Here is an 11090-nt window from a genome sequence, read left to right as displayed (position 1 = left end):
AGTCTTTAAGTAATAGTCAGACTCGACATTGCTGCACAGGCTATACATCTGATTAATGTCGTGGTGGTTTAGTTGCAACCCGTACGACCGGTTCAACCTACTCACACAACTCACTACCCGGTAAAAGTTGGAAGGGAGTTGGTCGGGACATAGGCCGTAAAACCTAAGGGTGCTAAGAATCAGAGGGTCAACCGGGAACCTAAGCCCGCCCTCTAAGACGGCCATCAAGGGAAAAAACACCGTGTTTTCACCACGGCGCCTCTGGATGTCGATATCGCCCATGTTGCAGTAGGCGATATCTACGTCACTAGGGACATTATACGCTTCCCTAAATCTAGCCAAAGCGTGCTCAGAGGAAAGGAGGTAAGAGTAACTCATGTTCTTTTTCTTTTTTTTCAAAACGAGAGTTTTTTGGTAAAAAGGAAAAGAAATGCTATGATTACCAAAGAATAGACTAAAAGGGCTGAATTGAAAAAGCAAGAAGAGGGAGAGGAACTTACTAGGGGCTCTAGGGAGGGGGTGTGTTCTGGGCCAGTAGATGAACCACGAAAGGGGATGCTCGGCAGAGTAGGATACTGAAAGATGAAGAATGCAAAAGTGAGAACCAGCGACTAAATGGACTATTTATAAGCATGGGGGGGGTGGAAGAAGAGGCATTTAATGATCTGCTGAAACCACGCGAACCGCCGCTCCAAACGAACACACGCGCGACGCCTCGGTTCACGAACCGTCAGACAATAATGACGGGTAGGCTGTCAATCGATTCCAAATGCGTCTTTTGAGGCGCGCATTAACGTGCCCCACAATGGCCGGGCACTGACCCTTTGACTTCCCAGGCACACATTTACCCCTCGTGGTCCTTAATTCATCCCCGGGAATGGGGAGCGAATCAAGGGGGGGCTATTGTACGGCCCCCACACCATGACCCGTAGTAGGCCTTGGACATCGACCTGGGTATATGGCCCGTGAGGCCCATCTCCCTTTGCCAAGCGGCCCACCCCCGAGTCACGCTTGCCACGGGCCCAAGCTTTGCCTTTTCATTGCTTCTCGGAGAAACCCCTTCCCGAGCGGTAACATATAGCTCGCGGGACACCCCGCCCCGTACCAGATTGGTCATACCACGGGAAGACACCGCAGCCGGGAACTATCGTGGAGATGGGAACCAAGTTCCAACGCTACCCTCACCGCTTCCCATGACTATCTAACTATCCACTTACGATCGATAATACTGGACCGCCTGTTGCACTTATTGGCAAATAATCATGACCTCTTCGCTATTTCTGAACTATAAATACTGGAAGTTTTGAGAAGACAGGGGTTGGGAAATTGAGGATAGGAAGAGTGTAAACAGAGAAAACAGAGTGAGGAAGCGGTTCAGACCCCCGAGGAGAGGAAAGCGATTCCATTGGGCCTTGGCGTTCAGAACGACCCAGTGTAGGAAATCCAAACCCACTATACAAGTAAGTTGTGAGCCCAAGTGAGGCCCAGCCCAACAGGGTTTCGGTTTTGGGTGTGCACAATAAGAATTAAAAAAATTGCAGAAATAAGCAAATTCTAAATAGTTTCTAAGATGATCTAATTGTTATTGATAATTTTTTGAACCAAAACTTTGCAATATAGTACTTGGTTTGCTAATATTCAAATGTCACACATGGTTTTCTTTGGGAAAAAATGTGGATTTACTTGTCATCAAGTACCTAAATCAATTACAGATTTGAGGAAATTCTAGAAAGATATATGAGAATCAAATGTTACGTGCTAAGAGCTATTTACACATGGATATAGCCTCCACTTAGGATTTACACATGTATTATTCTTTCTATGGGAAGTAATAAGGTAAGCACGTATAAATCTCTGTGTGTGTGTAATTAGCTTACTTTCTATGCTTCAATAAACAAAAACTAACTTATAATTTCCTTAGCTATGAGGTTGCATAAAACAAAAGGGTAATTTTTAGGGTAAACATCTTTTCCACTTTAGTTTAGATTTAATTGTTGATAAGAGATAGTATTATTCATTATTGGTCTCATTTATTTTCTAGGATAATAGTACTATGTAAAATAAAGTCATAAAAAGGTAACCATCAAGATTCCGACAAGATTCTGACTATGAGGGTTGGATTAAAAATATAAAAATAAAATATAATTTAAAAATATAATTAATTAGCTGCTAACCCGTGCGATGCGTGGGAAAGCTATTTATTTAATATTTTTTTTATTAGATATAAATGCTTTGCAAACGTAACTTTGTAAGAAGATTTAAACAATTTTTTGTTTCTTCCCCTCCAATTGTACACTAGGATTCTAATCTAAAAGATCCTTATCCTCAATATGAAACATTAAAAAAATGTTTCAATTGATGCAATGTTTTAAACATTATGATTAACTTAACATTTCTAGCATAATTCTCCCAAACATGTAATTTTCCAAGTAGTAATAGCTGCACAATCACCTTCAACAACATGAACAATCACATCCCGTACCCTAAGATCCAATGTCAAAAGTGTTTTCCGTAGGGCCAGATGTAGCGATAGCATAACTTTTAGTATACATTATAATAACAATATAGCGAGTCTATTCAACAGCCAAAACAATAAAAACCAATACAAAAGATTTGTAAACAGTGTACGTCAATTGCAAAATCACTATTCAAAGTATGTGAATCGGATCCTAAACAAAAGCAACACTGCTGTATTTACTATTTATATAAAGAGAGCAATACAAAATCTCACAAATAAATATGGAACAATTTTGAAGTTGGTTAAATACTTTATTCAAATAGTATGAATGCACTTTCAAAAAAAAAAAAATAGTATGAATGCTAATATATATATATATATATAAGCTTTTAAACCACAGTTTTAGTTTACAGAACAAAAAATGGACTAAATTCACAAAACAAAAATAATGTTTCTTCTTTTTAAGACAAAACCAAAAAAAAAAAAAAAAAAAATCCCTAAAAAATAGAAACCTAACAATTAATAAAGGAGCGAATATAAGTTTTTGTTTAACAATTGCATAAACAATTGACTAAATTTCACGCAACAATGTTTTTCTAAATTTCAGGAATAATGATTGTTCCTTTTGTTTAATTGACTAAAATTCAGGAATAATTATAAAATAAAAGTTGAATATAAAAACAGTACCTTACGCTAATTTTGTAATTCCCTTTTTGGTTGGTCCTTTGTTCCTTTATTCCATTGATCCTTCCTTTCAATTTTTGTAATTATTTTGTAGAATTTTTCTTCCAGCAAAGAGGATGAGGCCTATAGATGGTTAGAGAATGCATTAGGTTTAGGGTTTTTGTGTGGAGAGAGATTTGGGCATAATAGAGATATAGAGAGAACTGATAGCTGTGTTTGAANGTTTCTTCTTTTTAAGACAAAACCAAATAAAATAAAAAAAAAAAAAAAATCCCTAAAAAATAGAAACCTAACAATTAATAAAGGAGCGAATATAAGTTTTTGTTTAACAATTGCATAAACAATTGACTAAATTTCACGCAACATGTTTTTCTAAATTTCAGGGAATAATGATTGTTCCTTTGTTTAATTGACTAAAATTCAGGAATAATTATAAAATAAAAGTTGAATATAAAAACAGTACCTTACGCTAATTTTGTAATTCCCTTTTTGGTTGGTCCTTTGTTCCTTTATTCCATTGATCCTTCCTTTCAATTTTTGTAATTATTTTGTAGAATTTTTCTTCCAGCAAAGAGGATGAGGCCTATAGATGGTTAGAGAATGCATTAGGTTTAGGGTTTTTGTGTGGAGAGAGATTTGGGCATAATAGAGATATAGAGAGAACTGATAGCTGTGTTTGAAACTTGAAAGAGATAATTGAAGAAGACGGTGATGACAGAAAAGGCTAGGAGTGATAGCAGAAGAAGGAGATGGCAATGTCTACGTTTATAAAAGTCGATTTTTTTTTTAATGAAAGTTGAATTTGTTTTTGGGGGGAAAAGAGAATCGGTTTTTCTTTTTTTATTTTCTTTTACTTTTTTAAATATTGGTTAGATAATATTAATTATAATATTTATTTAAGTAATGCTGATGTATAAAATTGTGGAGAGGTAACCAAGATCAAAGACTTCGATTATATATATATATATATATATTAATGCAAATATTAACATAAATCAATTATAAGTAAAATTTAATTACAGTAATTTATTTACACATGAAGAGAAAAAGTATTCCTAAGAGCATTCGCAGCGTGAAGGCAAAATTTTAGCTATTTAGCTATACTAAAAGTCACTTATCTATTTTATCTACATACATACTGCAGCAATGAATCTATTTTAGCTTTTAACACAATAAAATAATATATACATCACAATAAAATAATATAACTACTACAATAAAATAATATATCCTCCTATCAAAAAAAAAAAAAACCGCAGCACCAACCACAACTACTCTACCATCCATAGCCACAGCCACAGCCACCACCACCAGCAGTCCACAACAACACAAAAAAAAAAAAAAAAACCCACAGCACACCACAAAACAAACCCACAGCCACAAATCACAACCCCGATCTCAACCCCGATACCAACACACACCGGAGCACAACCACGACCCAGCGACGGAGTGGAGGTGAGGGAGGCCGGAGGCGATCGGCGGCGTAGGTCTGAGGCGATCAGCGCTGGGCAGGGGCTTGGGTCGGCGGCGGTGAATGAGGGAGCTTGAGAGAGTGACGATGGGAGAGGAGAGTGACAGTGAGGCGATCGGTGGCTTGCAATGGTTGGGTCGGGCCGGCGGCAGTAACAGAGAGGTGAGAGAGATGAGAGCTTGATGAGAGAGATGAGAGCTTGACAGATGACAGAGATGAGAGAACTGATGAGAGCTTGAGAGTGATGATGGAGAGAGAGCACGGTGAGATAGAATAAAAAAATGAAAAAAAAAATAAAGTAAGTTGGATTATTTTAATCGGAGGCTGAATAAAATATTATTTTTATTTTTTAGATGTCTGTTACAGTGCACATCTATAGATAGATGTGCACTATAGCAAATCAGCAAAAAATTATAACTTTGCCTCCACTGCTGCAAGGCTTTTTTGCTATATTGGTGGAGCTAAAATAACATTATAATTTTTTCGCTCCACTGCTGCGAATGCTCTAAAGTAACCTAAATTTAGAGAATGTGAATGCATAAAATAAAAATAAAAAAGCACAAAAGGAGAAAATTAGGTTATATATATATATATATATAGCAACACGTGAGTATTTCAAGGGACTGTAAAACAAAAGGACAAAAAAAGAAATTGCAGTACACGTGTAAAAGCAAAGTAAAGAAGGATTTTTCTTTAGTCATGGGCCACACGCAACCATAAGAACTAGTGAGAGTTTCTCAGCAACCACAAAAAGGTTTAGCATCAGAGAGCGAGTAAAGATCTCAGGTGAGTTTGTGTTAAATATTAGAGCAGAGATAATTTGTATTTTATGTTAAGCTTTGGATATAAACATGTAAAGGTATTATAATCGATTTTAGAATAATTTTTTTTTAAGTTGGTTCAGTTGTTTTTCCCTTAAAAGGAGAAAAAGTTCTTACAAAACTCTTGTTGTTCTTAAGTTTGATTAATTTATTTATATATTAGTTTGAGATCTTAATTGAGTAATTTTAGTCGCAACATTTTTTGGGATTTGTTAAAATGTACTAACACCCCAGGCCCTAAACTTTGATAGTTAATGATATATATTGATATGGTTTGCCATTTTCCTTGGCCACAACCTATCTCTTGGTGATGTCAATCGGCAATCGCTATTATTTGATACTGGTATCTCATTGAGATACAATATTGGTCTCCTGCGAATATTTAATGCACATTCTTAATATGTTGAGAATCTTGAGATAGATATTCATTTCTTCGTCGTAAGGTTGTCACGAACCACTTAACGACGACGTTTCTTGGATCTATGAATTTCTGGTTTTACTATTGGTAGTCAAGATTCTAAAACTGTGAAGATATATATATTAGTTGCTATTAAAAATCCGTCTCTAGGATAATGGTCCTTGGGCTTGGATCTATGTGTGAGTGTGATGACTCTTCCTGATTCTGAATTAAATTAAAACTAGTATGTAACCCGTGCTACTGCACATGACTGGTTATTGTAATGATGCTATCGGCCAATTTTTTTGTTTTTTTTTTTTTGGGTTTATCACACGGATGATAGAATTAAATCAAACAATGAAAAATATATATTGCATTTTATTATTTAAGTAATGCTATTGGTTTTTTTTTTTTTTTTGGTTTATCATACATAGGATAGCATTAAATAAAACAAAAAAAAAAATATTGCATTTTATTATTTAAGTGATGCTATAGTGAAGAAAAAAGAGAATATTGCATTTTATTATTTAAAATATATAAAGGGATATTAAAAAATAAAAACTGATAATTGAGCTTGGAATCTTCTTGGAGGCGCCAATGAAGCGCTAATGTATGGGAGTGTGAAGTAAGGAAGAGTGGGATTGAACATTGTGTTTGAACCCAGCCTTACTTTGAGAAATCCGTGAGAAGGAAGAGAGGGTAGTGTGCGGATCTAGTTAGTAGAGGTTGAGAGAGGAGGAGACATGTGATGACGATATAGAATTAGGAGGAGATGATGTTTAACTTTTATAGTCTTTCTCGTTAGACTCCTTGGTTCTAGTTGTGGGATTAGAAGAGTTCCAGACTCTATTGAGATCACTTATAAAAGTGTGCAGGTAAGATGTTTTTGCTTAGGCCAATGAATATTATCATTGTGGTTTTCTTGGCTTCCGCGTTAAATGTTAATGCATCATTTATTTGGGCACAAAAATTAGAAAATTTAGATAGGATACATGACACAAAATTAGAGTCCAATTTATAATCTCCATAAAAGTGTGCAAGTAAGATGTTCTTGCTTAGGCTAATGAGCATTATCATTGTGGTTTTCTTTTCTTCCGTGTTAAATGTTAATGCATCATTTATTTGGGCACAAAAATTAGAAAATTTAGATAAGATACATGACATAAAATTGGAGTCAAATTTATAATTTAATTAGATTTTTTTTTTTTTTTTTGAGTTTTGGTTAGGACAAATGGCGCAAAATTGAGAATCTAATTGAAATCTAATTGGATTTTCTCTCTGCTTCACCTATTATTATATATATAGATATGTCCTCCCCAATTGGCCTTCTAGCTCTTTCTCTAAGACTTTTACAATATCCCAATGTCTGGTCTTGCGAAGTTGGAACCATCAATGACCATAGTCAATGTTCTAATAATATAAATTCAAGTATTTATGCACAGAACTAAAAGTGGCATGTAAATCAGCTAATTAAACTTACTTGAAACACACACACACACACACAAAAAAAAAAAAGGGGGGGGGGGGGGGGGGGGGGGGAAGCNAAAAAAAAAAAGGGGGGGGGGGGGTGGGGGAGGGGAAGCTGCTTTTGTTATTTGAATTTTAGGTTCATCATTAATATTTTATAGAAATGATAATTATATTTTTTAAAGGGAAAATTATGTTTAAGTTTATTATAATTTCTATAAATAGTTGATGATGACTATCTAAATTCAAATAAAAAAATATTAATCATCATTTTTAGTATAGTGCACACATTTAAGAATTTAATAAAGAGTGACCTTACATATGGCTAAAGTTATATTGTATTATTTTTCATTGAAGAACACTTTGATATGAGTAGTCCTTTTAGGGTATAGTAAATGATACATATTGCAAATACTTTTCTCATATAATGAGAAAAGTATTTTACAACTTATTCAATAACCACAAAACCTTATGCATTTTTTGAAATCCAACTTTTTAGGATATTATTGAAAATGTAATTGGACGACAGCTCTTGCTAATACTACGAAAATAGTAAATACGCATTACCAATTTAAAAAAAATGACTTTTTTATTTCTCAAATATGTGTCTTATTTATTTTTATAATAAGATTTTGTTTTTTCTCCCTTGCTATCATGGACATTTATCAGCAGAATAGCCAGGACCCCCGAAATAAAAATTGGTTCCACTGCTCTTATCACTTTGTATTTCTATATCATAGCAGGAAGTTTTCGTCGTATCTTTATTCAGGTTCCCCGCCCCAACATCTTTTAAAACTGCCTGATGAATCCACGTATTGAATATGTCGAAAATAACCTGCTTTTCCATAGCCTTCACTTGGAAAATGGCCACTCCCATTTGAGTTTTTGTGTGTTGGCCTCCTATTTTTGAGTTGTAAATCTCTCCACCATAATCAAGTCGAGCAGCACCATTCTTTAAATATTTGTAGATGGATATAGGCCAGTATCCTATCGCCTGGTCATTCACTTTGAGCCACCAACGGTCATTGCTCTAAAGCATTGAAGAAAAGAATTTCGTGAGCAAAATGTAAGAAAGGCGTGTGTATAGCAAGCATATTTACAGAATGGCAAGCATGCAAATGATGAGAATAGGTTGGCGAAATTCCTAATGTAATTTTAAATTTTATCTTGAAAAGAAATAAGCAAACTTACAGTCCAATATATGAAGAACTTTGATTTTTGGTCAAAATCAACCTGGAATCATGAAATGTTCATCAAATCATTATCCAAATACATGGCATATATATCTTAAATCAAACTTTATATGATATTCTTGTGTAGATTTGAATGCCAATAGAATCTAATCCTCTCAAAGTTTAGACTTACACTTAAAAAATAAAATCTAAATATAAGCTGATGTTTAATCTTGGTAAAGATACTTACTCTCCATCCGGCTTCCAAAGTGTTTATTTCTTGCTCTGGACCATTTACAAGCCAGATTTGACCAATACTCATTTCTCCATTATTCGCTACAGTTGGTTTCCATACGTTTATTGTTGCATGCGATCCTAAATAAGTCCCACTTCCTCCAAAATATGCTACGGCATACTATTGCAATATCATTCATATCAATATATATATATATATATATATGTCAGCAAGAATAATTAATTTACAGAAATAAATAAATATATACAAGACGAAAAAGAATTTTGTATTTCAATGCTACATGAATACCTCATGATCACTCAGATTATCACCATCATCGCTATCCAAGCTTTGATTATTATGCTGTGTTCGACTGCGTTTGAAATGACGCAAAGCAGGAAGGTGTTGATTTTTTGGTGCTCGTAAAATGGGGATTGTTGCCTCGGGGCATTGTCCATTTTTATGCCAACCTTGAATTAGCTTAACTGGTGAGGAATTCGCTTTTAGATCACTTGGAATTGAACTAGGTTCCGTCTGATTAGTCAAAAGTAAATCAATTATTAGTTTGAATTCCCAATTGTGGCATTGAAAAGGCAAAGCAAGAATTAAATCCTAGAGCATTGAATTGTTGAGTTTAGTACTCTTCATTGTTTTTATTCATTTATTTATTTTTATAATTTCCCTCTCAAAGCTTATATAAACGTAATAAATAAATAAATAAAGGAATACTAACCCTTTTTTTAACCTTGAATATAGACTGACTTGTTGTACAAATGCATGTACTATACAATAGTTTTTTTTTTTAGGGTGGACTATACAATAGTTCATTTGAAAAGTATTCCAAAACGAATATTTAAGCTTGTCAAAGATATATATTGGGTTAATATTATTTTATGAATTAACTCAAGAGACTTGATTGTATTTCTTGACCCATGTACATTGAATCCTAAACTTTACCCTCTTATATAAACCCTAGTAGAGTCACAACACATTGTATTAATATCAAAGATATAGTTGTCAAGAGTTTTATCTCATGAATGTGGACCATAAGGCTGAACCATATAACTCCTTGTTTCCTTTCTTTTATATACTTCCACTCTCAATACATTCTCTTTGCAATATTTTTTATTTCGTTTTTATTTTTGACAAAGCTAAATATTTTTATTTATTTATTTATTTTTAGTTAAAGTAAGGGCGAATTCACTAGTTTAGTTGAGAAAATCAGTTTCTGGACTCAACTTTCCCAAAAACTCAATGAGGTTTGGTATAGTAACATAGGTCTTGACAAAAAATAAAGGGCTTATGGTTTAAAAAGTGATTTTTATTTTTATTATTATTTTTTTCGATGAAAGGGCTAAAAGGTTACTGGTTTTTAGATCAACGAATCTTTATTGATCATCAGGCTTACTGTACCTAACATTCTTGATGTCCACCTCAATAGTTTTTTATAAAATACCATTAGGCCACCCTTGAAATGGCCCACCAAGAAGAAGAAAAATTATAAAATTATGAGGTAAATGAAAAGAATGAAATAGAAATTTCAATTATAAAAACCTGTATATAGAGTTAGCAATAACTAAATTAACTACCTGTATGGTGTGATTTTTCAGAAGTGGATGATCAAAAGCAGGTTGTTGATATAAATCGACGCAGTCAATTATCTCACCATCCTTCCCCTGAAAAGTTTTCACTAGACCTTAGATATGTTCAGAATAAAAAAAAAATACATATATAAGTATGAAAAAAAAAACATTTTAAATCAAGATAAAAGTCAAGGAAGGAAAGCAATAACTATTACCTCAATGGTTTTGATTGTTCCTTTGGGCTTAACCAATTTGGAAGTTCCAATCTTTCTTCCATCAACAAATCTGTCACTTAGCACGTAAGAAAAAGTTAGCAAGAGGAGCATTAAACATTCTAGTTTATTGTTAACAATGTTAGCCATAGAGAAAGGAAGGTTGAAAAACTCTCTATCGTTGAATAAATCTTCGGGATACAATTCCCTCCTGTCTACAGAGTCACAGTAGTAAGATTCAAACTATTATGGAAGCTAGAGATTGAAAGAACTATATATATATACATATATTTGTGAGAGTAAATAGCTTACCTTTTCCACTTTGATAACAAGATCCAACTCATAATTTCCTTAGTTAGGATGTTGCCAAAAACAAATAGATAAGTTTAAGGAATGATGCCTTTTCAACATTAGTTTATATTTAGTCATTAATAAGAGATGAAGAGAATTTTTAGGAAAAACATCTTTTGAATTTCAATTTAGATTTACACAAGGTTTGTTTCAGCAATAATCTTTTCTAAAAATGAGTCATTTTTCAAAAAGTTTTTTATAGAAAATTATCTCATTTTCCTATGTTTACTAGCGATCTT

The 11090-nt window shown here is 33.7% G+C and overlaps 1 protein-coding gene across 1 annotated transcript; it reads right to left on the bottom strand.

Moving 5' to 3' along the window:
- Positions 1-8422: 8422 nt before the first annotated feature.
- Positions 8423-10762, bottom strand: LOC136062945 (protein neprosin-like). Its single transcript, XM_065762700.1, has 5 exons — positions 10504-10762; positions 10295-10381; positions 9015-9239; positions 8721-8885; positions 8423-8531 (listed from the first exon to the last, which is right to left on the bottom strand). Exons 1-5 carry the CDS (start codon positions 10648-10650, stop codon positions 8454-8456), a joined length of 702 nt encoding a protein of 233 aa, XP_065618772.1. The 5' UTR covers positions 10651-10762; the 3' UTR covers positions 8423-8453.
- Positions 10763-11090: the final 328 nt, after the last annotated feature.

Source organism: Quercus suber, unplaced genomic scaffold (assembly GCF_002906115.3).
Source record: "Quercus suber isolate HL8 unplaced genomic scaffold, Cork oak 2.0 scaffold_469, whole genome shotgun sequence".
In the NCBI taxonomy this organism is placed as follows: Eukaryota; Viridiplantae; Streptophyta; class Magnoliopsida; order Fagales; family Fagaceae; genus Quercus; species Quercus suber.
Note: the sequence above shows the minus strand (reverse complement) of the source record. Positions and strands in the feature narration are given on the sequence as shown.

What these genes read in the sequence shown, in the direction of transcription:
- LOC136062945 (XM_065762700.1), bottom strand. Translation starts at nt 10,650, where the DNA reads ATGGCTAACATTGTTAACAATAAACTAGAATGTTTAATGCTCCTCTTG. An exon ending in ATAATCTGAGTGATCATGAG is followed by an intron (nt 8,886 to 9,014) that starts GTATTCATGTAG and finishes ATATTGCAATAG; the next exon opens with TATGCCGTAGCATATTTTGG. An exon ending in CTTTGGAAGCCGGATGGAGA is followed by an intron (nt 8,532 to 8,720) that starts GTAAGTATCTTT and finishes TCATGATTCCAG; the next exon opens with GTTGATTTTGACCAAAAATC.